We start from the raw sequence: 26,932 nt of genomic DNA, 5'->3' as shown, positions 1-26,932 counted from the left end.
CCAGCCAAAACTTACAAGTGATGGAGCGTGGCCGACGGTGGTCAGACGTGAGAATAATTTGCGAAACCTTGTCGGACGAGACGGATCGTGATAGAACGTGAAATATGCTCATTCTGAAAAAGAGAAAACTAACCTTGGTTGACTTCTATGAATATTTCATTTGGCCGCATCTAGGATTCTACGCTCACATGTCACCAGTCCTAGTCACTCATTGTCGAGCTCCACATCCCCCTCCTGTTTCCTGTCATCATCCACATGAAGCCCGGACGGAGTGTATCCGTTCCATCCAGAGGACGAGGGAATTCGAAAGGTGCGCTCCTCGATTGACGTGCTTTAGATTGGTCTCACCCGGTCTCCTAGTTTACCCTCCAATCATCTAATTTTTCCGTATTCAAACGCCCAGCTATGCAATGCAGAGTCATTTGGATTAGACACGGCTGGACGGTTGATGCTTGTGCCAGCAGCACAGCTCATAGAGCTGGCAAGAGACTCGGGGATGTATTTCAGCCACCTGGAAATGTGTAATGCCGCCATTCTTTTCCCTCATTGGGTGATTGTTCGGAATATATTTGATTGTGAAGACACGAGTCGTTCTTATCTGCTCTCACTGCTTGCTCTCATCTGCCAACTCCAGACTCTCGTTCGTTCTCGTTCTCATCTGCTCTTGCCCGATGTTGATGCCAATGCTGAGGAGGTGTTCGAGGTCATAGTTACATTTTGTTTTTTAATAATCTTAGTGCACACCTGCAGGTAGTACACCCTATACCCACGCGTTTTCGGCAAACCCTACTGTGCGCATAAGGCCAAATATGCTGATCATCACACCCTCGACATTGCATTTTGATTTTACTTTGTATATAGCTACTTGTACGCGTATACGCCATTTGAATTTAAGACTCAAAAGCCGTATTTTCTCTCTTTTGTACCTTTGAAAATTTTCAGAAAGATCGAGTTATCACGCCTTGGCACCAGCGCGAAGGCGGGGAAAGTGGTATAATGGCAGAAAATGAATCCGAGGTTTCACTGATGCATCTGGTTGTACTAACTAGGATATGTGGAGGACCGTAACGAATATGACATAACCCATAGTATCATACAATTACAATATCTCTAGTTGCTTGACAATCATGTTCGGAATAGAAGACGTGTCTCTGACTTGTGTAATGAGATCGCCATCCGACGCGATTCTCTTATATCTTCCACCGTGTTGTTCTTCTAGCAACAACGCATTGAATTGCTGCCCAAGGCGAACAATCAATCGCAACGCTCGTGATTGAGAGCCCTGGCCAACGGTCTCATTTTCTCCAAGGAACCCGTCGGGCAGATCCTGTGAAGTAGACTGAGGAACGAACGCATCTTCAACACTCTGCGTTTCATCTGCCAATTCAGGCAGCTCGAGGAGACGGGGATTCCACGGGCGGACAAGCCAGACTTTCTTCCGACGGATGGGTCGTGCTGACGAAAACTGACTGAGCCTCTCCCTCGTTTTGATCGAGAGATCATGCAGCCCATCTGCCTTGATTTCATACGTAACGTATGACTGTTCGTCTTGAGCATGGCCCTGTCTGAGTCCGACTTCTGTGACAGGGAATACCATGCAGGGTAGGTGCAGCCGGCGCTGCGCAAAACGAGGAGGGGGCTGTTCGCTAAGTAGGGTGTAAAACTCCGAAGCGGAACCCACAGCTACAGTATTTCGCAGTGAGGAAATCAAAGTGCGAATTTCATCTTCAGAAAGAGGTGACAGCTCGCATGGTGGGCCTTGGTATGAGGCGATGTCAGCTGGGAGACAACTATTAAACTCCGATGACGTCCCAACCCAATCAAGGACACCAATGTCACCCGACTGAGCCACGATCTCTTGCAAGAGCCGCCCGAGCGCATGTTGCTTCTTCTCGCCATAATCAACAGACAGGCGGACGCCGAAGATACCAAATAACGAGTATGCGATATCTTCCTGCCGCGTGGTAGCACGGGTCGATGCCCATCTGAGTTTATCTCGGGCGCTTCTCATGTCTGGATAGAAGTCGACGAGGGCCTGTGGATCTATGCCCGTCGCATCCCCCAACTCCTCCATGATCGCAGCGGACTTTTTGTGGTTGGACGAGTGGTCGTCAAGATATAGGGTCCAATCCTGCTGATAAAAGAGAATGACTTTGGGAGCCAGGAACTCTTGAACTGTCCATCCTCGCTTGTTCCATTCACTTTTTGCCAGTGCGCCAGACTTGGACAAAGGCGGAACATCCGAGAGGTAGACAATCGTGAGCGCTGAATGGCGATACCAGACGAACATGGAATTGAGGGATTCGTGGAGTTCAGCATTGCTATGCTTGTCGATGCAGCATGTATCCATCCATGCCCAGTAATACCCCGCATTACGGACGACTTCGCAGAACTTCTGCAACTTCACAACAGTTCCAACTGGATCCAACTTGTATACGTTCCTGTCCTTGATTTCGTGCAGCATCGGTTCTTTCCCTTCCCACCTATGCGATAGCATGACACAACGGAAGTACTTCCCCACCCCTTCTTTGATGGGTTCTGTTCGAAGTTCTGCATGCTTCATTGTTGATAACAAGAACTTGTTGTACTCCGGGCTCCTGCTGAAGGTGTTTATCTGTGCATCTCGATCGCATAAGAGCCCAGTTGTGGTATTGAGTAGGCGAAGCGGTGCATTTTCGAGTTGAGCGTCAATAACTTTTCGAATAGCACGTTGTGCTTCTGATCGATCAAAATACAGTTGGCGCAGCTCTGGATAAAAAGTTGAGCTTGTTCACGGGTATGCTATTTGGCACTTACTCCGTATTTCCGGTTCGGGAGCGGTGCCCAACTTGGAGAGCATGATTTCAAAGGCCTCGATGGCTGCATCATAGTGTTGTGCTCCATAAAGTGCTGTATATTTCAACTCGTATCCAACATACGACGAAGGGTCGAGTTCAATTACCTGTGTATCGCACAAATGAGCATCAACTAATAAACAAGAGATATTCTTGCACTTTTTGCGCACCGAGAAGGGCGTCCTCCCATAGCTCTTTTTCCAACTTTGCCTTGCTGCATTTTACAAAGAGAGTATCGCTTGCGGGGGTCAGGTCAATCGCCGCCGAGTATGAGGTAATAGCTTTGTCGTAATCTCTCGCGCTGAACGCGATGTCTCCGTTGACAGCATAGAGGGCACTGCATTGTTGCTTGAAAGCTGCGTGGAATGTGGGTGAGAATTGTAGCCTGAGTGATATTACAGAAAAACTTGCTATTGGACCAATCAAGCCAGCTGGTTTTTGTACTTTCGTCACTATTATCCATCATGTATTGGTATGCTTCGAGGGCTTCTCCAAGTCTACGTGCCTGCAAGAGTGCATGGCACCGATTCTGATTTGCGGTTTGCCACAAAAACTTGAGGTTCCACCCGAAGAGCTGCATAGATTGGTCGAGCATGAGAAAAAAGATTCGATCTTATCATAACAACGTACCACCACAAAGTCCTCGTATTTGGAATGAATGGCTAATTTAGATGAGGAACTGCTGGCGTTGACAGCGGCGGCGAAGTAATCGGCAGCTTCGTTATAACGCGCACCATCCAAGGCACGCATTCCAAGCTGAACACGTAGATATGCCTGGTGTGCGAAGTTCAAAAAATCCATTGTCAATATACGGACCTAAGCTTGGTTAATCATATGATACTTACTTCCACAATCAAACACGCATGTGTATCGGCGTGCGGACAAGCTCTAGCCAGCTCTTGGATCTCTAGAAATGCCTCCTCGTGATGATCTGCATTGAAAAGTGCGACAGCCTGAAAAAATAATGAGCACGGTATATGTAAGATAGATTTCACTTGCCTTGATCAAGAGAAGTAAATGATTGATCTTTAAATCGCCGTTCGTGAACATGGATGCGAGGTCAAATGCTCTGATTGCGCTCCACACTTGCTTTTTCCAGCAGAGAGCGATACCCTTAGAGATGTAGCCTGTGAGCGAGGGTTGGATGTCGACGGACTATGTTACGATCAAAATTAGCTTTCGGTAAGGGGCCATCATAGGTCAGTCTATCAAACCTTGGAAGCATCATGAAGGGCGTGATCCCAGTTACCCTTTCGTGCCATAACAAATGAGCGATTGGCATAGGAGCTGTGGTTGTTGGCAACAGCGTCGATCTCTCGTGTTAGCAGCTCTTCAGCTTTAGACAAGTCCTCAGCTATACATGCATTGCGTGCTATTGGATTTATAGTGAGCATCTAAGTGGAGAAGGTCACATCAAGTTATATGAGTCCAGAGTAGACACACACCTTGATATCACACAATGCGTGCTCGGGTACGAGCCACTCTGAGATCTTATTGTCGTCACCTCCGCTAAGGATGCGATTGCCATCCACGGAGAATGCGATGCAGCGCACCAAGTCAGAGTGCCTGAATATGGCGATGGTTTTTTCGATCCCAGAGCCGCCAGAGGCGAACATGACGGTCTGTCGACGCGGAGGCGACCAGAGTACCATCGGAATTCACGGCAATGGCGTTGATGTCGTGGTCGTGGCCTTTCCATGGATCGCCCACCTGCTGCCTAGTGGGTATATCCCATACCCGTATGGTTGGATCTGATTTACACCCGCCTGAGAGAAGCCGCATGCCATCAGGCATCCAGGCGAGCGGCAAGCTGCTGCCTAAATAGAATTTGTGCATGTGATCCTTGAGGTTTGCTATGCAATCTCTTGTCCCTGGATTCCAAATTTGGATATCAGATTTTGTTGCGATGGCAAGTAGTTCGCCTGATGGTGAATACCGAACGCTGTAGACTGCTGAATTACACTCGATTGGATGACCTTGTAGGTGCCACGTCTCCGTGTTCCACAACTTCGTCGTATGATCCATTGAACCAGTCGCCAACATCGTGCCGTCTGGCGAGAAATCCAGCGAACGGATGTACATGTATTCGGAGTGGGCTTTTATAGCAGGGGTGAGAGATTTGCCAGTGTCTCTGTCCCAAACAATGACCTCTCCGTTGCCAGCGCTGGCGATCAGTTGTCTGTCTTTTGATGCTGCTACTGCCAGTGCCCGAACTCGGCCGCGGTGTCCCTCCATCTTCTTCGTCACAGTGCGATCCTTCAAGTCCCACAGACGAATCATCCTGCCCGCTGAGCCCGTCACTATATGTCGTCTATCAGGGAAGACTGCAAGTGCGAGTACGATGTCAGTATTCTCATAATCTTCAAACGTGTGAACAGGTTTGGTGATTGGAATGGTGGGCTGCTCTACTTCTTCTGTCATTGTGGTGAGCGCGATGATGTTGAGCACGGACGATAAGCACTGTGGGTATAAGTATGGTATACATGGTAACCTGTTATCATTCGGACCTTTCTCGGTTCCTTCGAACAACTTCAAACCCTGAGCGAAAAGAGTTTGGACCCCATGGGACTCTGTTCAACATCTGCCCAACTTCGCTTAACTTACGCGCGTTACGGACTATGACGTTGACATTGACAACAAGGTACCAGACACCGGCTATGTAACGCCAGCCTGATTCTGATATGTATATAGAACCCAACTCCGAATTTCTTATCATTCTTCCACCACCATCGGAAAGGATACAGATGCCAACTATCGACCCACGGGATACTCGCCGTTTCAAGCACACCCGCATTGGTGTATGGGATCTCTACGAGGAACGCCGGGCTGAATATTACATACCAGGCTCATCAATAAGGGAGACATGTGGCAAGATAATCGAGAGCATACCCCACGTAGTGCAAATGTTAAGGGATATACTCAGCATCAGACGAAGTTGGCTCCTTCTATCAGCATTCTTTGTTGTAGAAGTCTTATCTTCCCTTATACCCGCCATTTCCCTATGGTAAGTCACGACCTTGCTCTGGGCGTCTGTCTGCACATCATAGATTTTGCGCAGGTATTCTGGACAACTTCTCCGTCTGGTAATCTTCTATTTTCTTCCACCTACATTGTTCGTCGCTCACTTATTTTGCACCTAGGTAGAGACCGCAATGGAGACACATACTGTGAACACAACGATTCTCATTCATGTTGCGGTAGTACACCTTACATGCCAAGTCACGACGCGCCTTCTCCATTACGCCCGAAGCATCATAGTTACTCCCATGCATATTTCCATTAAACGATTCTATGCTGAGCGCGTATTGCACGAAGTGGTGCGCCTCGACCTGCCTACTTATGAAGATTCGGACGTCCAGAGGCAGTTCGCGTCCGCGTTGTCCTCTACGAGCAGTAGCATAGCTTTGAAAGCTATCCAGGCATTGACGAAGTTAGCAACGACAGTTATCAGTGTGGTCATTCAGTTATCGGTTCTGTTTACAATCCTACGGGAGCAACAGGATGGCTTCCTCCTGATGATTCTCGGTTCCTCACGATCTATATTCCGGTGGTATAGCACACAAAAATCAGTGGTCAGACCTTCAGGTAGGTCAATGATCGATGTTATGAACATCCATCTGAGCCACACGTAGTTTGGGGCGCAAACACGACTAACAAAGATTATATTCGGATGCGAGGCCTGAGGGGCCTCTGCGATGCTCTGTCACACCGGAAAGAGCTTGTCGCAGGCAACCTCGGCGAATATATTACCAAACGTATGTCAACATACCTTGTTGGACTCCACTTTGACGCATCCCGATCCTAGAATATCACGAATTGGCTCAGAGCGTCGGTGATGATGCAGGTGACTTCTTTGACTTGCATAGATTGCATTTTATGAAGCAACGTATGGGTTTTATGTCTATTCTCCACGGTGTGATGCATGAGCTGCCTCAGGTACTCGTGATTGACATGAATTTGATAAAGCTGACCGAATCAACCAGATCATCTTGATCCTGCGCGTCATTCAAAACCCAATGACGTTGCCCCTCGCCTTGGCATCACTCTTCCTTATCGATCGTACCTCTAGTTCGTTGGTTTTCGATAACTTCTCGCCCTACCAAAGTGGCACTTTGGTGGCGCAGCTTGCCGATGTGCGCGCGCTATATGAGATCAAAAATGTGCAGAATAAGGTAGTGGATGGCAGGGAGTCGTTCCCAGAGAACATGCAGTCTCTCGGGAGTGGTATTCCTGTTGAGTTCAGGTTGATTTGTTTTCGTTGCTCTATACTTGCATTTTTGAAGCATGTATGTCAGGAATGTTTCGTTCCGGTACCCTGGTACAGAGAAATATGCTCTCCGAGATGTATCATTCAAAATTGGAGCTGGTCAACTTTGCGTAGGTAACCTCACAGTGGTGACGTTCTCTAAGTGTTGATTGCAGGTCATTGTCGGGACGAACGGTTCTGGAAAGAGCACAATCTTGAAACTCGTCTCCCGCATTTATGACCCAACAGAAGGAACCATTTTCATCGACAATCGCGACATCAGAACACTCAAACTGGGCGACCTCCGCGATGCCATGTCCATCCTCTTCCAAGACTACACACATTTCCCCCTCTCGGTGAGGCCTCCCCACATACCCTGGAGGCAACATACCTAACTCGCGCTCAGATATATGAGAACATTGCGCTTGGAAACCCTACACTCGCAAATGATGGTGACAAGGTCCGCGAAGCCGCCCGTCTCGCCAGCGCAGAAGAGTTCATCGACGACCTCCCTGGCGGATTCAACACCTACATCAAACACTCCGTTGAAAACCACGTCATGGATCCGATAGCCCATGGAGATTTTATCGACCCCTCCTCTACGGATAGCACTGGGGATCGCCATGTCGCCATTTCGGGCCTCAGCGGTGGGCAGATGCAGCGGCTTGCAGTGTATGAGATCACGTCTCGACCTTCCAGGCGATGTGTGCTGAATTTTCGACTAGCTCTCGCACATTCATGCGCTCATTTATCTCTGGGTCAGACTCTTCCGTTGGTCTGATGTTATTTGATGAGCCGAGTGCCGCCCTGGACCCTAAGGCTGAATACGGTGCGCTTTCCTGTTTCTTTGCCAAGTTTAATATTCTTATTGGAATTAGATCTCTTCGATACTCTACAACAGTGGAGGGGCGAAAAGACCCTGATATTTTCTACTCACCGGTTTGGGAACCTCACCCGACATGCGGACCTTATATTGTGATTTTTAGGCTCGTCGAACACCAAAGCTTGCGCTGACGTGGCCATTACAGGTATCTCGACGAATCTGTTCAGGAAGAGGGTACACACGACGAACTGATGAAGAAAGGAGGATCATATGCCACCAATTGGAATCTACAAGCGAGACCTTACATTTAACGACCCGGAAATAGCAATGCAGTCGTTTCATTTCGTGAGTTTGAGTCTTTCTGGGCCCTAATGCCCATGGTACATTGTCCAGGAAGAAAGCGATGCACGACAAATCATTGATGAGAGGCTCGTATTTCGCTTTTGATCCAGAATGACGGCGTGGCAACATCTCACCATCTTTCCTGCGTTCAATTATTTTCTCTCTGTTTCCTTTAGATTACTTATGACTTGTTACCCTGCAGTATATAAATTCATTGATCTACTGTTAGGGTAGTTGATCCTTCCCCCCACCCCCCCGAATATCACATTTTAGTTTGGACAGTTCATTACCCATTTGAATTCTAAGTCTGTTCCCCCAAAGTCAACTCTTAACCTTACTGTGTGAACACTTCACAAGTGCCACATATCTTGAACTGCCTTAAACTTGAAACGTACCCTTCTCCCTACAGCTGCCATCTACAGTAAGGACTGATCACCCTTCAACCCTTCATGCTAGGGCTGTTCACCGTACACCGTACAACGGGACTTTACGGGGCCGTAATACGGTCACCGTACCCACATCAGTAAATTCACACATTCCTTAACGTCCTTAATCAGCTTATCTCACTTATTTCAAAACTTGTTTTCTCTCTCTCACATCATTCACCTGGCATATCTTGTATTTTTTTAATGTGAAACATAATAAAACATGTCCATTAATACATCTCAACATTTTTTTTCTTAATACATTCAAGTTGAAATTTCGGACAAGTAGATCCACTTTCAACAAGGTGGTTAAGTGTGAATAAGTCTGTTTAAGGGCAAAATAAGGAATGTGTGAATTTCCTGATGCGTACCGTTGTCTGTTTAGACCTTGAGTGGATGGTTACGGTGTACGGGTATCAAGGTGCTGTATTTTGCCGTATCTGCACGGCCGTGTATGGCCGTTTAATACCCTGTATTAACATCTCCAATTCTCGCAGTATATGTAATGACTATTTTGCTGAAGCAGAACTATATCCCTATAGTTCCCACAGCTACAATATCGATGTTGTGCCATTTCCTGACAGCATATGGCACCAGAACCTTTGACGCTATTGGCATGCTGCATGTTGCGATAGAGTGCTTGAGGAACTACGTTCCATGCATGGTCTTACCGTCACTGTTCGGACACTCGAAGATCCGGGTTCACCCTTATTCTGTTTGAACCTTATCCAAATACGATGAAGCACAGGACAGAACTGAATGGACTAGACGAAGTTTCCTCTCCCTATCGTTATCTATCATCATGTGACTAAGTCATAATTGGGCAAGAATAGGTAGCTATACCTGTATCATCGTTAGGCACCGAAGGGATCAACTTGATCTGGCAGTTTTTGCAATTGGGGGGTTAGGGGAGGTGATCCTAGTGCTCGCGCCTAACCAAGAATTATTCTAAGTGCCTCGCTATATCACCTCATATTATGACAGATAGTCTCCTACAATGGTATCGTGACGGATGCCAACCGACGAGCGGGGCCATCCTGTTTGAACTTTGCCATCTTCTACCATTCGTCCATAGCGCTCCATAGCGACCCGCAACGAAACTCCAGCTGAGATTCCTGAGAATAAACCTGCGAATCCTCGTTAAGGAATCACGGAATGCCATGTAACTGCAGCTAATAGCGTGCCACAGATAAACCCCTGGTACGCGACCATTAAGATAGTAAGCGAGCCGCCAGTGATAAGTCTTGTTCTTGTCGAAGGGCTCGAGTCGTATCGAGTGCAGTAATATGTACAGTTAAGTACCGTCGCTTTGCATATCTTGATTGTCCATTCTTCTGTACTTTGTCGTGGTGCCGTTCATAGGCTCATCAACATCATGGTTAAGCTCTTCATGGCGAGTAACATAGCACCCCAATGCCTCGCTCCAGACATAGTCGTGAGACAAAATTCTGGTCAGAGTTTTGAATGCGGCAACGTTCGCAAAGGGCACGTTTGTTCGCGGGTCTAAATATTTCGCAGGTGTCCCAGTGATCGGGCAAGCTCGAACAGGTCGACCTACAGCAAGAGTTAGGCAATACAAACACCGAACGAAAAAAACTCACTCAATGGGCGTTGTTTCCCTGTGAACACACGGACTTCGTCCCATTTGACCTCGTCGCCAAACATAGCTGACATGGTATCTTTCCATTGCGGTTTAGCTACAGATGGATCTTGGGATAGCTCGTGCACGATGTAGTTCTTGCAAACGTCGTCAACTCTTTCTTGCGCTGGAGGTTGCGCGGGGTAATAATAATATGATGATTGAGATGGTGTGTTCGCAGATGGCGTGTTCGCAGATGGTGTTGACAACTGCGGTTGTGATGTGGCAGCCAAGCCATGTGATGCCGCGGGCAAACCTTCCGGCGCTGGAACATATGCACGGAAGGGCGACTGGTAATTTTGCGTCCCGGAGTACGAAGTCCCTTGATGTGGATTGTAGATGAAACCGTACTGCGATGGATATGGGGCAGGCACCGGAGGTGTGACTTCAACTTTCACTTGTTCTTTCCGGCTAATCCATCGCAACACTGGACCTTCAAGGGCGGTCCGAACCACACGAGCACGCGCACGTTTCTCTTCTTCCAGTTTGAGATAATCCCGATGCTCAATAATATTTCCCTCCTCCGTGTCGAGGGCCCGCGCGATAAGTTCATCCTGTGTCGGTGCCTTTGTAACTACTCTTGCTTTCTTCGGAATGGTGGCCTGCAGGAGGGACAGTGAAGCGCGTCGAGCATGAAGTTATAGGAGGACTTACCCGCTTCTCTTCTGCATCCTTCATTCTGTTGACGGTCGCTGACGTATTCATGATTGTATGTGATCTCTGACTCTGCCGTTGCCTCGTACCACCCTCAATAACTTCTCCTGTCTCTGCGTTAACCGCGACACCAAGAGATACACGTCTCTTGAGCTTCTGAGCCTCCTTGTTAGGTCTCTTCTCTGAAGTCTCCGTTTGGGGATGAAAAGTGACCCTCTGGCGAGCATGAGCAGCAGCGGTAGCTTTCTCCACCCTTACGCGCGCGCTCTAGATAAATGTAAGAATATTTTCAGGCAACCTGTGATCACCACATACCCTCCTTGCTCTCCTTTGCTCATCCTCGGCAGCCTTTTCTTCAATATCAACATCTCCAGCAGCTGCCTCCTCGTCCGTACTCGCGAAATCTGATTCAAAGACATCTTCCTCATCTAGATACAAGCGTCAAATATATTCCATCAGTATTGAGCACATAAAATTCACCTTTGTCATCAATAAAGTCGACGTCTTCCTCAGCTTCGTTGACTTCCTCGACGGCAAGCTCAGCGAGGGCTGCCTCCATCCTAATCATTTTCAGTCCAGGCACCAGCAAAATTATCTTACGAACCTGTTCCCCGCCGTACTTCTCTTCGACCTACGCGATACCAGAGTCTCCTCTTCAGCCATATTGGATGATGTAGTACAGCGATTAGAGTGATGAACGTCTATGGGATGGATGGGTCCACCAAGAAAGGAAGGAGGCCTTCGAATTCAACAGGAGCAAACAACCTACAGCCCAATCCGTGCCGCGGCTACATACTAAATTTCACTTTCAACTTCATTCAGAATGCCTCGGAAACCCAAGTTCATTCCAGGGCCTTCTCGCCTCTCTGTCATACTGAAGGAACTGAATGAAGAACCAAGGTTATCCTTGACCGGTCTGCGAGGGATAAGCTTGAAGCTGGCCGCAAGAAATGATCATTTCGGAGCACGGTAAGCTATTTTATAGACAACTCTGGTACACGCGTACTTAAGACGGATCTAGCCATTTTGTTAAGGAAGAGCTCAGACGCATACGCTATGCCAACCCACAACTCAACGTGGAGGTCAACAAACTTCTAAAACCTTTACAAGATAATTGGACACCTGAGATGGTCGTCGAGTTCGGTAACTCAATTTCTTCTGTTGAACTTCACGTTCTCACCCGCTTCCTTGTCTCCCATTTTACCACTGTTCCTATCAAATGTACAGAGGACGGAGCCAAGACCACGATCGACATCTCAAATAAATGGTCCACATCCATTACCAAGGAACTAATGGACCTTGCTGGCGGTGATCGATGGAAAGAGTACAAGGCTACTGCTCAAGCTGCTGGTCTGCCCATTCTTCCCGGCGAGGAGAAGGAACGCTTAGCAGCTGCCAAGAAACGGACACCGAAATTGAGCACGCGTAGCCCAGAGAATCTGGAAGCCATGGTGGAAAATATGTTATCATCACCTGAGCGCCCAAAGACTGGAGCCGCTGCCATACTACCCTAGCCTCATGATACTTTCTCACATCAACTATTAGACACATGCATGTGATGATCCTAAACTCATCATACTGGCAGAATTTACAGAGGGTGAACCGATCATCCAGCGAACCATCCAGCGATCAACACAACCATCCCAATTCCAAATACAACCGCCGACAGATCATCAAGAATGGCGCCTCCCATCTGGACATAGCGCAAGCCATTCGTGATGATAGATGGGAATGGAGGGGGCAAATGAGGCATAGCCAGCGCCAACAAAATCGGGGGCCGTACTTGGTTCTGTGCAAGTATAATCAGCACAACATTCATTCGCAACCTAAAGAAACTTGCGTTGCCCGTGTATATACGTATTGAGTGAAGCATGACTTGCGCAGTCATGAAAGCCCACATGAACGGCTATACGTCGATCAGTGACGATATTTGAACGCAAGCGCGGAACACTGACCACGAACTGCACTCCCCAGCCCTCGATGCTAGAGCTTCTCCAAGCAAGCTCTGCCCAACGTTTCCAGAAACTTTCCGAAAAACCACCGCTGCGCTCGACTAATATTTGGGGTTCTTTGAAAAGCACAAAAAATCCCAGAATAAGCCATGTGCATAGGATATGCAGCAATGGCGTGAACTTCTGCACGACCGAGGGAGGCTTTGTAGGTGCGGGAGGTTCAGGTACTTTTCCGGTAGCGCCACCACGAGACGGGTCCATTTGTTGTAAGGAATTCATCATCGCAGCGAAAGGATCACCTGGAGGAGGTGCAGTTGCTCCGTTGGAGGCTGCAGCCGGGATCTGAGGCTGAGGAAATTGTGGAGAATTGGCTGCGCCACCCATGAGAGCTTGAAGAAACTGCCTATGATGCTCTTCTGACCAAACAGATGGGTCGGGCGCTGCACCGCCAAGGCCTGCATTTCCAAAAGAGTACGGGGACGGCATATTTGGCGGAGGAGGCATGCTCGGTGCCTCGCCCATAAAACTAGCAGCTGCAGCTCTGGGAGGAGTGTCTACGGCACAAAATATTGATACTATCCGTGATGCGTCAAGTCAAAACACTCACCAGCATTCATATATGTGGGAGCATCTTCTCCACGAGCAGTCGTCGTCAATTTCGACAGACGGTCAGTTCCTCTGCTGAGAATAGCTTTGCGACGGGCCTCTGCACGAGCTGTAGCTGACATCGTGATGGTCGTTAGTTTAGCCTTGTTGAATGCAGACAGTACGCTGTCTGCCTTTTTACGATTGACGCGGTAAGCAAAAACGTTGGGAGTGCGTAATAATAGGATGCCGACCCTGCCCTGACACGTTTTAGGAATGAGGCTGATTTGTCCTCCGAAACACTGTTCATCTTGTTTCTAACCATTTCGCTTTCTCGTCGACCATCATGTCTAGGCAAGATAAAGCCACGACTGAGAGAAATGCTAAAATTCTCAAAGATTTGGTCAAGCACTCAGACAATAAGGTCTGTGCAGATTGCAAGCGGAACGGTTAGTCTTGTCTCCATAGTCCATCTCCCAACTTCTTAAATTACTCTCGAACCAGATCCTCGTTGGGCATCATGGAATCTGTGCGTTTTACATTTCCGCTTCTGCTCTAGCCTGACCATGCTTTCCAGAGGTGTCTTCCTGTGCATTCGCTGTTCAGGCATCCATCGTGGCATGGGAACGCATATCAGCCGCGTCAAGTCCGTCGATCTTGACATCTGGACACCGGAACAGATGGAGGTAATGTCATACCATTCGTATGTTAATCTCACCACTTGCTCAACGTCATTTACTTCGCAGTCGATTCAGAAATGGGGGAATCGCCGTGCCAACTTGTACTGGGAATCCCATCTAAAGTCTGGACATGTCCCCCCAGACCAGTATGTGATTTTAGTCCTTCAGTCAAAGCATTAGTTCATGGTTTACCATAGCAAAATGGAGTCATTCATACGTTCAAAATATGAATCTCGAAGATGGGCACTTGATGGACCCCCGCCGTCCGATCCATCGATTCTGGAGACTGAAACTTCGAATGGACATGCTTCACAAGCTGCTGAGCAGCCACCCCCTGCGGCTACGCAATCCTCACGCTCAATTCACATAACAAATGCCAGTATTTCTGGCGCAAGATCAGCATCTCCAATACTCCAGACCCACATTACAACACGTCAGCCTCAATCCCGTCAGTTGCTCTCCTCTGCAATTGCCGGCAGAGCAATCAACTCTGAACTCACTATCGTCACTCCTCCGACATCTGCTGCACCTCAGCCAACATTGGCGCAGCCCACCCCTCCATCTCAAGATGACCTATTTTCACTAGACTTCCATGCACCTGCTCAAAAGGCAACATCACCACCGCCATCTAAAGATATGAAATCAGATATCATGTCCCTCTTTTCCTCTGCTCCCGCTGCTGCCCCCAGTCATTCCAACCTGTCGACAGGTGCCGGTTCCAGTGCTTTTGGCACTTTTGCGTCACCATCTCAGCCACAATCAGCATGGGATCAACTTGGCAGCGCCCCTCAGACACAGCCTCAGCCAACAAGCATGATGGGGACTGGTGGCACTGGTTTGTGGGGCGCCTCTTCTGGCTGGAACGCTACTCCCGTTACACCCTCCCAAAACACACTATGGGGGAGCTCTGTGACTCCTGCGGCACAACAGCCCCAGTCTCAGGCGACCTCATTTAACACAAATGACATCTGGGGATCATCTGTCTCCGCACCCAGTAACGCCAACAACCTTCTTGGCACTTCTCAGGCACAGCCCGCGCCAAAGAAGGACGATGTATTCGGGGATTTGTGGGGTGACTTTAAGTAACATTGATTTTGTACTAGATACAGTTTGATAGATGACTATTCGTTATACATTAGTCCCGTGGCCCTTGGTTAACTCGATGTCCTACGCCGGTATTAGTTTCATCGAGGAGAAATCTAGTTATATCTCACCTGCTCAATAAGATCACGTGCGATGGGGTGGAATGAACTCTTGTGTTCTTGATACTTGTCCTGTGCTATCGCCTTGTTGACAGAAAACGCCGCCCTAAACATTGGCCGACAGAACTTCATCCGACCCTTGACCATCCCATCCTCTTCCCCAACAATCCAGCTCAAAGCCGCTGTAGCATATAGCTCCGACTTGACAGATTTGGGATCTAGCAAAGCTACTTCGTAGAACCTCAAACGGAGCTCCGCATTATGCGATTTAACCAGCCCGTAGAGGTCACCAAGGGCATCAATATGCGCTACTGGCAACGGGTCGAAGGATTGTAGTCGTTCAAGGAAAGCGCCTTATAAGATATGGTCAGCAGCAACAATCATAAGCGATACTCGTGCTCACAGATCTGGTTGGCGTCCATCCCACTGATGTCGGCGGCGCTGAACTCAGATATGTCTTTAGTCTTGCTCCACCTCTCGGCGAGCTTGTAGGATTGTTGCGCTAGGGTCATGTCGTACTCCATGGGCACGGGAAGGGTCACGCCCGTTCCGAAAAGCCAAGCCTAGGTCGACACAATCGTGAGTCGAGTGACCTGAAGGAGAAAAAAATCAAATACTTGCATCCCAATCGATGCTTTTGAGCGCTTCAAGCTCATCCTCCCCACCAAACCGCGTGTAATACCCAAAAAGATGGTCCTTCCACATCTCTGTGGTGATGCTTTTACCTATGAACGTTTTGACATAGTCTTTCATGTATGGGAGGAACACATCTAAACCACCCAACGTTCGTTCTGAAAGCCCAAACACGCCGTTAACATCCTGCAGGGCATTTGGACTAAACGAGCACCGACCAATGTGGAGGAGGAAATTGGCCCCTTTGTCGTATGGCACCGAGCTATAGGCGTCGTCAGGATTCTCGCCCTTCTCAAATTCAATCTGCAATTTCTGATATTTCTTGTTGCGCTGCTCATAGAATTTGAGAGCATCATAAAGGTCCTTCGAACCGCTCAGGAAAGAGAATCCGCGGTGAGCAGGAGAATGCAGTATCTGCTGGAGGAGGCGCTCGATGTACGTCGTCCAGCCTTCGTTGAGCCAAAAGTGTGAGGCGTCAGCGTGCCTGTGCAAGAATGCCAATCAAAAAGAGGTAGGTGAGGAAGGAGGATGTTCTGACGTTATACCATTCCCGAAGTAGGAGTGCGTGATCTCGTGTACGACGACATCTACCAATGTCCTGTCGCCAGTTAACAAAGCTAATCTTTGGTCAGAAACGCGACATGATAATTCACATGCACTGACTTGGCGTGACAAACGTCAAACATGCATTTTCCTGAATGTCCATCAGAATCTGACCCGAGGGATATAAAAGAACGCACCATGCCACCATAAGGGAATGCGGGAGGCAACACCAGGAGGTCATACACGCCAAATTTATACGGCATGCCAACGAGTTCCTCCTCTGCAGCCAAAACCTATGCAAAGAGTTCTCAAATGTCTCATCAATCCTAATCCTCTGGAAAGAACCTTGTCGTGTCCTCCTTAAATTCCCACCAAGCATCATTGATGATGTCCGGCTCGGCCCATACTCCGCTCGTCCAGTCTTTTCCTTCGAGCTTGTCGAATGCGTGGTAGCAGAGATTTCCTGACGCAATTGCGATCAAGTAAGATGGTATGGGCACCGGCTGAATATCAAGGAGGTCAAGGTAAGGCTTGATAATTCTGTTGAGCACCACACACCTGGTTGTAAACGTAAGTGACTTCATCCTCCCCAACGATCTTCCCATCGTGTACAGGCCCTTCCGCAGGTGGAGATACTCGAATAGCGGACATGAGTGCAGGAAGGACGGACGTGATCCTCGCTTCATATGTCTACTGAAGATCTCAGTTACAAGTCACAACTGAGCCATACCAACAATGACTGACGGCTTTCACGGATGGAGTATCTGAGTGTGTCGTACACTATTTAAGCTACTGTGGCATATTATATATCAAAATTCTGAAACTCACCTTGACATGGCAAGAGACCTCTTGCATAAATCGGTTGGCACTGACTGAACAGGTAAGGATGGGTCTTCCCATGCGTTTGTCTTTCCAAATATCCCAGCTTTAGCAAGAATACAAAGCAAGAAGTTGTTCAATGGATACTGACGCTTTGTCGAGCCACTGCAATGCCTTGCATCCTGGCTCCGTTGTATTGTACTCGATCGTCACTTTTACCGATGATCCTGGCTGCAGACCCGCAGGGAGTGGAATATACAGCGCGGAGCCCATGACCTCGTGTTTCTCTCCCAGGGAGTACTGCAAACTCAGACATCATGGCACTTTGAACCCGCACATCGAAGAAGAATGTCTGCGCACCTGAGCATCGCAAGACTCGCCCTCGACGTACACCCGCTTGATCACGACATCCGATGTATCGAAGCTATACACATAAGTACTTTCCGCATATCATGGATAGGTAACAAACACACATGACCTCCTTTATGTCGCTCGTGTGCACGGAAAGCTCGTGTGTAATAGAACCTTTGATCACTTTCTCATGGAAGTCAATCGACCAGTCGAGTGAAAAGTGCTTTGTGCTGATCTGACGATAGTTTGATTGAGAGGTTGGATCAGTAGTTTCGGCACTCATCATGATTGTTGCCACGACGTCGTGGTACGCGAGAGAGGTGGAGACGAGGATGTTCCTGTCCAAGTCCTTTCAAGAATATATTTAACGACCGTTGCCTCGAGGCTCACGTAGCTTTAACCGAATGGAATATAAGCAAGACGAGACGAGAATAAGGGCCGTGACCCGTCGGGGCAGTACGGGCCGCCTGCATTAGGCAGGCAAACAGCGCCGGATCCGAGTCGTACCACTTTATCGTCAACTACAGAAGACTAAGTGTTTTCTGTTTCGAAGACCTATCGGCGCGACTGACTCTCGTTCACATTTCGGTGCAATCACAGGTTTGGGATAAGCGAGCACTGAAAAAGGTCCGTCATGATAGGGTGACACAAATAGTCGGGATACACTATTAGACAGGCAGTAACTAGTGTCCTTCACAAGGCAACTGAAAATGACATGGAAAAAGATACAGTCGCGTGTGACCAGCGTCCACAACAAAGAGAAACATTAAACAGGCTGGGTATTGTACGTATTCGCAGAAACCGTATAAGATCGTGATGTGGATGTTCTTGCAAGCTCAAAACGAAGCAATTTGTGACCGAGGAGGAGACCAATATAGTCGATCATTAGTCGTCTGTGAACGAGCCCAGCGCTTTCTCATGTGTTTCTAGAATAAAGGTCTCAGCATTTGCATCATCAAATCATGGAGGAACAAACCTTGGGAAACTGAATGTCTGGACTATCCGGACAGGAATTTTCGTCGTCAGTCTCTCCGAGCTTGCGCTTCCTGGCCGGAATTTTTATACGAAGACCAGAGTGGACAATGTCGATCTAGTACAGGAATTTAGTGTGCTAAAGGGTCATGTAATTTAGATGACTCACGGGTGTTAAGAGGGGGGTGGAAGATGCGGAAGAAGCTGAAAATGATCATTTAGTCACGAAAAATGCTACAAGTATTTCATAAGAGCCCACATGAACGTGAAGGGGACATTTCATCCATCTCGCACTCGGGTAATTCCTTGGTGCGAATGAGTGGCGCGCCCGGAGCAGACATGTCACAGTGCTCATGACGGTACCTATCGTCATGAAGGCTAGCAAGCGGTGGAATACGAATGACAAGGCGCTTGTGTGGTTGGACGTAGGCATCGGGTGGAGATACGACAATGTCTGGAATCTCCAAGCCAAGTTCGTTGTGGGCTTCGGCAGTCAGTGCCAATGGTGAAAGCATAAGTGGCAATGGACTCGGAGTCGTATCAAGGACAGGCAAGGGCCTGACTGAAATCGCGGTCGAAGGGCAACCCTTAGCCTTTGCTATATCAACGCGCAAGCCAGACCAGAAGGCACGTCGTTGTGCGTGATACGTGCGGGTGATTGTTATACGGCAGCGCAGTTGACAAGCGATCTGACCGTAACGCGCGTTGGCGTACCGTAGCCTGGAAATAAGGTCTGAGAGAGCTGCGTCGGATAGAGTGGTATGGGAAGACATCATGTGAGATGGCGTTATTTGAATAGAAGTTCTAACGAGTGGCGCGTGATCGTAGAAGTAACGTTTGACGTGTCAGTGAATGCAAAAAGAAGGTTAAAAAATCGTATAAGTAGCAGTCAGTAGCACGCCTGCGTGCAGGGGAAAGTAAGGATTACGAAGAGGGACCAAGATTTGATGGGTGAAAAAGGCGTTCATATATATGCAGCGTAGGGGCTCATACGTACGTCAGATTAGCTTGGACTCGGCGTACGTGAAAGAACAAAGAAGTGCCACTCATTTTGGTGTCCCTTTATTGTAATCTTCGGTGATATCTGACATGGGAGACGGGTCAAAGCAACCCATCGAAACGTGCCATGATCATTAACCAGCCGGCCTTTCTTCAGCGATAATTACGTCGGACGCAGACAGTGAAAACAAAGCAATCGTTAGGGTCCAGCAACTTGCATCGATACAGTGTGGGCGCAGTGATGAATGTATGTTTGGACCGTCTTCGGCGTTGGGCGATCACAAAAAGGCCTTGTTCTAAAACTGGTGAAAGCAATCTTTATTACACCCGACGCGACGACCCGCAGGCGCCGTATGCCGAGCCATGCTTTGTCCAAACAGCTGTAGGCGCTCCAAGACGTAAACTTTTTTTTAGTAAAAATCCTAAGTGACTATAACTCATGCCGACACTTGCACATAAAATTGGTGAGTTGATCAGATCCGAGACAGACAAAGTGACCAATCGACTCCTAGGTTCTCTTATCTTTTGCCCTCATTGTGGCACTCTGCTCAATCCTCCGAAAGACGACGAGAAAACAGTCATCTGCGAACAATGCAGCTATGAGGAGCCAGCATCATGTGTGTACTCTCTGAGCCACACAGATCATCATCTTGATCAACTGCAGCTTATGAGAACATTGAGATCACCACTCGGTCACACCCCGACGCATTCCCTTCAGCGCTGAGACAGAAGCGCAAAACCCAAACAAAGGTTCATCAGGGTAAAGTCTTACCAAAGGTGACCAGCATCAATGAATTTGAGATATTAAGATTTCCTTACACCACCAACAGGTGTCAGAAAAATGCCCGGCTTGCGGACATTTGGAAGCTTATTACGAAGAGAAACAGGCAAGGAAGACTGTCAATACCGTTTACGCTAAAACTGAGTTGACCACGATCGCAGATGCGCAGTGCTGATGAAGGTTCAACAATTTTATACACAGTACGCTCACCCCCCTCATTTCGTTGACCTCGTCTCATCAATTGTTGTTCAGTGTGTCTCTTGCAAACATGGCTGGCGTGTCAACAATTAGTGTAAATGTTGAGGGCGGGGTATCCAATTGGAACTGCTAGGACACGGACATGCCTACACGTTCACTCCAACACTACAGAACAGGGCAACAACTCCAAAACCACCGAGGACACTTGCTAATGATGCCACCGCAGTCTCGCGTAGTGGAAACGTGTCTTTTGGAAGGCTGTGGACATGGGTATAGGAACACGTATTACAGAAGTGTACAGCGGCGACTTACGTTGAAAAGTAGAATGCAAGAGCGAAAGTTGATGCCAAGAGAATTAGGGCTATAGACGGCAGGAGAGACGCGGGCACATAAGGTGAAAATGGAGGCAGTGATTTATGTAGGGCCTGTTCAGCGTGGTTGAGACGTGTCCGAATCTGACTATACGGTAGATGTCAAGGACATACCTGAATGGCCTCGTAATTATCCATGACTGCAGCAGACATTTAGCACGAGTTGTGAAAGGGTCTGAAATGGAGAGCAAGCTGCTGCGGAGATTGCTGTGGATGCACCAATATACGATTCTGGGCCATAGAGACTCGAGGTAAGCTGACGTATTGTTGCCGCCAAACACATGTCATCAAACCCATATCAACGATGTATCCGCCCAACTCTCTTTCTTTCTTACCACCGTCTTGACTGCTACCTAATCAGTTTCCTCAGTAGATATTTCACGCCCCCTGAAGGTCAGTCGTGCTAAATTAGATATCATTGTTTCTGGCTTTTAACAAGAAAACCGTTTATTGTCCCCTACTCTGCAGATGTCCTCCGCACAAAAGTTTCAGCAGCACCCTGCTTTCGTCCAGGCGCAGAACAAGGCGAATTATTACTTTCAACAGCTTGACAAAGAAGTTAGTAATGGTTTCATGGCTAAATTTCTTTAACTAACATAAGCCCCTCAACAGCTCACCAAGTATCCAGTGTTGAACACATTTGAGCAGCGAACTCAGGTTCCAAAGACCTATTTCGTCATCTCCACAGTTTTGCTCCTCACCCTTTTCCACTTTGTCAACCCTCTTGCCGCACCTGTTTCTAACCTCGTTGGATGGGCCCTTCCGTGTTACCTCTCCTTCAAGGCGCTGGAAAGTCCCGGGCATCAGGATGATGTTCAGTGGCTCACGTATTGGGTTGTTTTCGGGTTCTTCAACTTCCTCGAGAGCATTGCACTTAGAATGGTTCTCTACTACTTCCCGTGGTACTTTGCATTCAAGACGGTGTTCGTCCTCTGGCTGCAACTCCCGAACTTCCGCGTAAGTCGCGAGATAGAATGTGTTCCGAGACGCAGGCGATTAATGTCTTATTTTAGGGCGCACAAACGACTTATACCGTTTTGTTGAAGCCTGTCATGTCAAACTTGTCCGGCTCGCGCGCTGTAGCGCCGACCGACACAGTGACAGCTGAGGGTCTCCGCGACCGTGTTGCCAGCGCTAATTCAGAGTGATTTGGACATGCCCCCGCCCTATCTTCGGCTCTCGTTTCGGTCTGTGTAGTTCGGCTTGGATGGTCATAGACACTATCATACGCCTCCTTTCCATTATCCATGCTTCTGCTCAGGTCTGAGGAGTAATTCGTTTCACGTTTCGATATGTACTACTTCACGTATCTCCAAACCGTTATTGAGCTTTTTACGCCACATCACAAAGGCGTCACGATACGTGGAGGAATCGTGGCCGTTGCGCCCTCATTGGATGTTAATTCTGTCATTGATGGAAATCGCCGTGTCTCAAATCTCAGTGCTCGGAACCGAGCGAGCGCCTAGATCGTCTTGCGCTTGGTTCAACGTCAATACCGTGACTGGCCCTCGTAGCTATTAGTGGTCGCGTGCGTGAGGATTGATCGTGAAATGTGAGAAGATGATCGGCGCATTTGACCGACATGATTGACTGTTGTTTTCTATTGCTAGACTGGAGGCTCATATGATGCTTAAGTGCCGAAGAGTCCAGACTCCAGAGGGCGTGGGTTCCACCTGCCAACGTCGTTACCATCAATGATCTACTGGCTCAGTACTTTCGAGCTTGATCATCTACTCACGCTTTGTGACTAGTACTGGTCAAGTAATACTGTGTGGCACCGTTGACCTTGAAGTTCTCCGAACTTCAGCTCTGGAACTAAGGTTGAACGCTTTGAATCGTTCTCCGGTGTCGAGCCTCGCTCGACGTGTCGGTGGAGGGATGTCATACCTGCCACTGGCTCTGTGCGACAGTAGGCTTCAATACTTGTTTGTGCACATGTCGCCACACTCACTGGCACTTGCTCAGACGAGTTCGTTTCGATATGAGTCACTGGACCTCGAGAAACCTCCGAGAGCCTCCGAGTCTGTCGGTGTATTCCGATGGAATAAATAGATTCACAGGAATTTTGGCAGTCTGGCTGTTTAATTGCTAGGCTTCTGAGTCCTGACATGCGCTTTTGCGGTGAGATGTCGTGGCACAGCCTTGCTTCGGGCACTGCCCTGTAGGCGCATGTGTACATTTGTGTGCAGCAATGCTATTGTGCCAGCAAGTTACGGGCTCACGTTACCCCCGATTTGTGAACCTGGTCTTGTTCTGCTGTCAGCTAAGTAATCCTCCACCCTAGCGATGAACCTGTATCTGCTGAAGTTGTCTTGTAATATTTGTGTGCGATGCTTTTGTTTTGATATAGGCATCGCATCGATTCTTGAGACGTGTGGCGCTGTTCTTGGCTCATTTGTGGTGACGACCTGTGCCCGCCCTTAAGGTGCCCGACAGTACAAAAGCTTCTCCTGTAGACACTCCAGTCTTCAACAAACTCCTCCATCATGCAGTCCTACAATTCGTTCTACAGCTCTGATTGTTCCAATCGCGGTAACGGCTTGTGTAGTTGGTGGCGCAATTCTTCCTTCCGCCGCACAAGGCAGAAAAGTGTTCGAAGTGTGAATTATGATATTCTCACCACCCCTGGTAAGTTGTTCTCTGGTTTCTGTGAATCAATGTAACGGGATGCATTTGTATGATTTAGGATCTGCCCCTCCATGGCGAAATGGCTTTTCTACCGCGGTATACGTGGGGGAGGCCTGCCTGGGCCGACACAAGCATAGTTAGCAGGCCTGCGCTGCCACCCAGACAACCTGACCACAACGTGTGGTCTTACCCAGCTGGCAATCTGACCTGGACTCCACGCATGAATGGACCTAGCTACTTACCCGAAACAACTCAGTGTACTCCTGTCACACTGTTTGCTATGCCATGGCCCCAGATAGTCGATGAACGCCCGGAAATTGTACCCTCTCTTGCTATAAATCCTTTCCAACCAGCCATGCCTATACTTCAGTGGGATATCCGCCAGAACCCAATTACGGCTAGGCTGACAACAGGCGCACATATCTCCACGGATCTGGCACATGTCCTGAGCTCTCAAATCACGGATATTCCTGTTGGCATCATCGAAATTGCCATCCCAGCTTGTCCCATGGCGTACATGTGGAATCCCATCAGGGTGCAAAGGTCCAGCGCTATCAAGGTCCAAGATGTTCTCGATGTCATTTACGAATGGCTGCAGAAACCTCTTACTCGAACTGAGATGGAACACATCGAACGTGTAAACCCAGACGGTGTCGAAGCAGTTTTGTGGGCTTTACAAGAGAGAGCTTCTACGAGTCTTTCGTTGCATGACTGGGAACATCGACAAGGGCCGCGGCGTATAGACTGTTTGGGAGATATTCGTAGATGGATGGGATTATGCTACTCTCCTACAGGGCAGGGCATGCAACTGGTTCTCAACCTTGAAACCGTTCACAAATTCTGAAGTTTTACTATACCTTCGCTTGATACCCAGTGATACCCATTTCAACTTCACGAGCTCAGTGATGACATGAACAGTTCACATTCTTGATATCTATTTTTATTCCTAATTGTAATAGCATCCGATATACTTCCTTGCACTGCATGTTCAAACAATTTACTTCTCTGACATCACATCATTGGAAAATCCAACTTGCGATATCAGTACAGTGCAGTGCTACTGGTACATACTGGCGTAGCCTCGCATAGCGCAGCCTGGCTTTTATAATCACCGACAAGCTTATGTAAGTCGAGTTGCTGCCAAATTTCTCCGGGATCATTGAACCAGTCAAATTCCCCAACTCCCACTGAAGACGTACGTCAGACTGGTCACAAGTCTGTGGCGCGATAACACCTTTGAATATTAATACCCACAGGTCTTCCCCTGCTCACTCATACCTTATGAGCTCACAAGTTGTATCCATAAGCAGACGATCACTTGTCGGTTACTCAAGTTTGTCGTGAGCGCTATAGATAAGCTTGCTGCGCTGTGCTCGGTTTACTTAGAGGATCGCGAGACCTACTACTCGAAAAGGTTTAGAAAGGGCCAAGGCCCCCGTGGCAAGACTTGGGGAGGAACCAATTATCCAGGCCGCCGCTCAAGCGCTCACGGACCGTCGCTAGCAATGTTTCTTCAATTGTGGCCGCCGACCTTATGGAATCATGAATCACCATAGCACCAGATCCGACAGTTGAAGCACGTACCTTTGCCAGTGTTCAAGTGGAGAAAATTTCTTGTATCTTTCCTACGTTGCTGCGGTTGAATGACTGTCTCAATAAACGTAACTCAGGCTGTCGGTCTCGTATGCGAGGCGCTTTTATATGGTGTGTGATGTTCTTTCTCTGAGTGATTCAGGCCCATCACTAACATCGCTGTGCAGGAGTCTACTGCGTACTATTCATCGCCTCTGTCGTAATTCTCATCAAACGCTATCGAGTGTCTAACCGAGTGATTTGGGTTGCGAACTGTCTCCTGTTTACAACATCGACGGCTCATTTTGCGTTGATGTTCAACCATTTCTATATTGCACTCGTGAGGAATACACAAGAGGTTTATGTCGAAATGAAGATTCATATTACTACAGGAAAATGCTCCGTTCTCAGACTTCGGAAACGAAACTTCTGAATTGATGGGAGCAAATTTGATGATTTCTGTGGTCGACGTCATTGGAGACCTGCTCCTACTCTATCGATGCTGGCTTGTCTGGGGAAAGAATTTTTATGTCATTGTTCTCCCTCTGCTCACTGCTCTTGGGGGCTTTGGTAAATTATCATCAATTTTCTCTTTAGACAGAAACGCTCACCTTCACTCCCTATCTGCTAGCGTGTATCTTACCTATACCATCCCTTTTATTGTCAATAGACCCGACCTCGCCAGTTCCTCCAACTCAGATCGTACCCTTGACTATTGCCGGATACGCTTTGCCTCTGTGCACAAATATTATGGTCACTGGGCTCATCGCTGGTCGCCTCTGGTACATATCTCGCATTCCTGTCGTCGACGAGCATGGAAAGCCAGTGATTTTGAAAACCGCAGCTGGCGGACGCCCGATGATGCTAATCATCGAAAGCGGTGCTCTGTATATGATCACGCAGCTCATCTTTGTCATTCTCGTAGCCACTCGAAATCCTGCTGAGGCGGTATTAAGTCTAGCTGGGACACAGATATATGTAAGTCCTTGCACTTTCTAGTTCGTGGTTCAGCTGAATTAACATGTGCGTATGAGGGTATTGCGTCCACCTTGATCATAATTCGTGTTGGGCTGGGCATTTCGTCTGAGCAGACTATGTCGGCGATGACGATGACTCGAGTGGAGTTTTGTTCCCAGCGAGAAGATACCACAGGGATGCGCTCAGTTGGTACATGGAGAAATGATCGCTCCTGTAGTTCTCCATTGGCTGCCCAATCGGGTGTGGAACAGTGGTCATCGGATCGACCTTTGGATCTTTGATGGTTTAAACATATATATACGCATACTATCTCTGGCCCGGAATTGCAAATCGTGATGTAGCTCACTCATATTTCACTCATTTCCTGTTCACAATGATTCTAGAGGATGATTGATTCAAGGCTTGCTGTTTGTATTTTTTACTCCATGAAAAATGGACGAGAAGTGCTTGCGGCAGTGAAACACTGCTCAGAATGTGTGTTTTCCATGCCAATCCATTGGAGGGAAGCCAGCACATGCGTTAAAAAAATCAGGAATTTTACTAGTGATTTTCCATTGCCTTCTAATACCACTCTAAGTTTTTCTGACATGATAACTGAGTAGTGTTGAGAGATACAAATGTTGTACTATTGAGATGCAGGACGAGACTTGTGTTCAGAGTCACAAATCAATGCTCGGCAGCTCGGCCAAAACTTGCACTGCAAAC

At 48.1% G+C, this 26,932-nt stretch overlaps 13 protein-coding genes across 13 annotated transcripts; 8 read left to right on the top strand and 5 right to left on the bottom strand.

Moving 5' to 3' along the window:
• Window positions 1-10: 10 nt before the first annotated feature.
• Window positions 11-790, top strand: DFJ58DRAFT_689530 (uncharacterized protein). The gene is made up of 2 exons (XM_041383368.1): window positions 11-310; window positions 361-790. The coding sequence occupies exons 1-2, from the start codon at window positions 105-107 to the stop codon at window positions 752-754; spliced, it is 600 nt and encodes a 199-aa protein (XP_041238703.1). The 5' UTR covers window positions 11-104; the 3' UTR covers window positions 755-790.
• A 4,571-nt stretch (window positions 791-5,361) lies between these two features.
• DFJ58DRAFT_104231 (P-loop containing nucleoside triphosphate hydrolase protein) lies at window positions 5,362-8,556 on the top strand. The gene is made up of 13 exons (XM_041378626.1): window positions 5,362-5,475; window positions 5,526-5,838; window positions 5,893-5,917; window positions 5,975-6,419; window positions 6,467-6,589; window positions 6,640-6,770; window positions 6,818-7,077; window positions 7,130-7,211; window positions 7,257-7,436; window positions 7,487-7,752; window positions 7,806-7,909; window positions 7,959-8,055; window positions 8,109-8,556. Exons 2-13 carry the CDS (start codon window positions 5,579-5,581, stop codon window positions 8,212-8,214), a joined length of 2,079 nt encoding a protein of 692 aa, XP_041238702.1. The 5' UTR covers window positions 5,362-5,475; window positions 5,526-5,578; the 3' UTR covers window positions 8,215-8,556.
• Window positions 8,557-9,964: 1,408 nt separating this feature from the next.
• Window positions 9,965-11,626, bottom strand: DFJ58DRAFT_718514 (YL1 nuclear protein-domain-containing protein; the record flags this gene model as incomplete). The annotated part of the gene is made up of 6 exons (XM_041384486.1): window positions 9,965-10,224; window positions 10,272-10,911; window positions 10,964-11,230; window positions 11,279-11,391; window positions 11,444-11,523; window positions 11,568-11,626. The coding sequence occupies 6 exons, from the start codon at window positions 11,624-11,626 to the stop codon at window positions 9,965-9,967; spliced, it is 1,419 nt and encodes a 472-aa protein (XP_041238701.1).
• Window positions 11,627-11,660: 34 nt separating this feature from the next.
• Window positions 11,661-12,633, top strand: DFJ58DRAFT_104023 (uncharacterized protein). Its single transcript, XM_041378622.1, has 3 exons — window positions 11,661-11,932; window positions 11,985-12,106; window positions 12,191-12,633. The coding sequence occupies exons 1-3, from the start codon at window positions 11,787-11,789 to the stop codon at window positions 12,475-12,477; spliced, it is 555 nt and encodes a 184-aa protein (XP_041238700.1). The 5' UTR covers window positions 11,661-11,786; the 3' UTR covers window positions 12,478-12,633.
• DFJ58DRAFT_104182 (uncharacterized protein) lies at window positions 12,524-13,755 on the bottom strand. Its single transcript, XM_041378624.1, has 3 exons — window positions 13,523-13,755; window positions 12,919-13,469; window positions 12,524-12,869 (listed from the first exon to the last, which is right to left on the bottom strand). The coding sequence occupies exons 1-3, from the start codon at window positions 13,641-13,643 to the stop codon at window positions 12,570-12,572; spliced, it is 972 nt and encodes a 323-aa protein (XP_041238699.1). The 5' UTR covers window positions 13,644-13,755; the 3' UTR covers window positions 12,524-12,569.
• DFJ58DRAFT_811808 (uncharacterized protein) lies at window positions 13,554-15,416 on the top strand (the record flags this gene model as incomplete). The annotated part of the gene is made up of 7 exons (XM_041391507.1): window positions 13,554-13,583; window positions 13,659-13,712; window positions 13,775-13,949; window positions 14,005-14,029; window positions 14,078-14,186; window positions 14,247-14,326; window positions 14,378-15,416. Coding segments are annotated over exons 3-7 (1,202 nt in total), but the record flags the coding sequence as incomplete, so codon positions are not given.
• DFJ58DRAFT_811805 (peptidase family M1-domain-containing protein) lies at window positions 15,231-18,281 on the bottom strand. The gene is made up of 15 exons (XM_041391506.1): window positions 17,851-18,281; window positions 17,738-17,801; window positions 17,529-17,677; window positions 17,387-17,466; window positions 17,303-17,322; window positions 17,117-17,248; window positions 16,902-17,061; window positions 16,756-16,850; window positions 16,679-16,709; window positions 16,554-16,632; window positions 16,234-16,499; window positions 16,004-16,173; window positions 15,786-15,945; window positions 15,395-15,735; window positions 15,231-15,347 (listed from the first exon to the last, which is right to left on the bottom strand). The coding sequence occupies exons 1-15, from the start codon at window positions 18,012-18,014 to the stop codon at window positions 15,309-15,311; spliced, it is 1,950 nt and encodes a 649-aa protein (XP_041238697.1). The 5' UTR covers window positions 18,015-18,281; the 3' UTR covers window positions 15,231-15,308.
• Window positions 18,131-19,664, bottom strand: DFJ58DRAFT_104091 (uncharacterized protein). Its single transcript, XM_041378623.1, has 4 exons — window positions 18,960-19,664; window positions 18,870-18,904; window positions 18,705-18,818; window positions 18,131-18,654 (listed from the first exon to the last, which is right to left on the bottom strand). Exons 1-4 carry the CDS (start codon window positions 19,474-19,476, stop codon window positions 18,565-18,567), a joined length of 756 nt encoding a protein of 251 aa, XP_041238696.1. The 5' UTR covers window positions 19,477-19,664; the 3' UTR covers window positions 18,131-18,564.
• Window positions 19,665-20,064: 400 nt separating this feature from the next.
• On the top strand, window positions 20,065-21,185 carry DFJ58DRAFT_811798 (transcription factor S-II-domain-containing protein). The gene is made up of 7 exons (XM_041391505.1): window positions 20,065-20,163; window positions 20,212-20,316; window positions 20,364-20,476; window positions 20,530-20,586; window positions 20,642-20,680; window positions 20,733-21,096; window positions 21,157-21,185. Exons 1-6 carry the CDS (start codon window positions 20,139-20,141, stop codon window positions 20,769-20,771), a joined length of 378 nt encoding a protein of 125 aa, XP_041238694.1. The 5' UTR covers window positions 20,065-20,138; the 3' UTR covers window positions 20,772-21,096; window positions 21,157-21,185.
• Window positions 20,825-21,161, bottom strand: DFJ58DRAFT_718508 (uncharacterized protein; the record flags this gene model as incomplete). The annotated part of the gene is made up of 3 exons (XM_041384485.1): window positions 20,825-20,936; window positions 20,991-21,103; window positions 21,144-21,161. The coding sequence occupies 3 exons, from the start codon at window positions 21,159-21,161 to the stop codon at window positions 20,825-20,827; spliced, it is 243 nt and encodes an 80-aa protein (XP_041238695.1).
• Window positions 21,186-21,393: 208 nt separating the features above from the next.
• Window positions 21,394-22,502, top strand: DFJ58DRAFT_103807 (TB2/DP1, HVA22 family-domain-containing protein). The gene is made up of 3 exons (XM_041378620.1): window positions 21,394-21,607; window positions 21,662-22,006; window positions 22,063-22,502. The coding sequence occupies exons 1-3, from the start codon at window positions 21,518-21,520 to the stop codon at window positions 22,195-22,197; spliced, it is 570 nt and encodes a 189-aa protein (XP_041238693.1). The 5' UTR covers window positions 21,394-21,517; the 3' UTR covers window positions 22,198-22,502.
• Window positions 22,503-23,442: 940 nt separating this feature from the next.
• DFJ58DRAFT_103819 (uncharacterized protein) lies at window positions 23,443-24,669 on the top strand. Its single transcript, XM_041378621.1, has 2 exons — window positions 23,443-23,677; window positions 23,736-24,669. The coding sequence occupies exons 1-2, from the start codon at window positions 23,657-23,659 to the stop codon at window positions 24,519-24,521; spliced, it is 807 nt and encodes a 268-aa protein (XP_041238692.1). The 5' UTR covers window positions 23,443-23,656; the 3' UTR covers window positions 24,522-24,669.
• A 651-nt stretch (window positions 24,670-25,320) lies between these two features.
• On the top strand, window positions 25,321-26,694 carry DFJ58DRAFT_859252 (uncharacterized protein; the record flags this gene model as incomplete). Its single annotated transcript, XM_041393991.1, has 5 exons — window positions 25,321-25,381; window positions 25,438-25,589; window positions 25,642-25,819; window positions 25,881-26,227; window positions 26,284-26,694. The coding sequence occupies 5 exons, from the start codon at window positions 25,321-25,323 to the stop codon at window positions 26,506-26,508; spliced, it is 963 nt and encodes a 320-aa protein (XP_041238691.1). The 3' UTR covers window positions 26,509-26,694.
• Window positions 26,695-26,932: the final 238 nt, after the last annotated feature.

This window comes from Suillus subalutaceus (assembly GCF_016647625.1).
Source record: "Suillus subalutaceus strain FC151 chromosome Unknown DFJ58scaffold_143, whole genome shotgun sequence".
Taxonomy (NCBI): domain Eukaryota; kingdom Fungi; phylum Basidiomycota; class Agaricomycetes; order Boletales; family Suillaceae; genus Suillus; species Suillus subalutaceus.
This window is presented reverse-complemented; position numbering and strand designations above follow the sequence as displayed.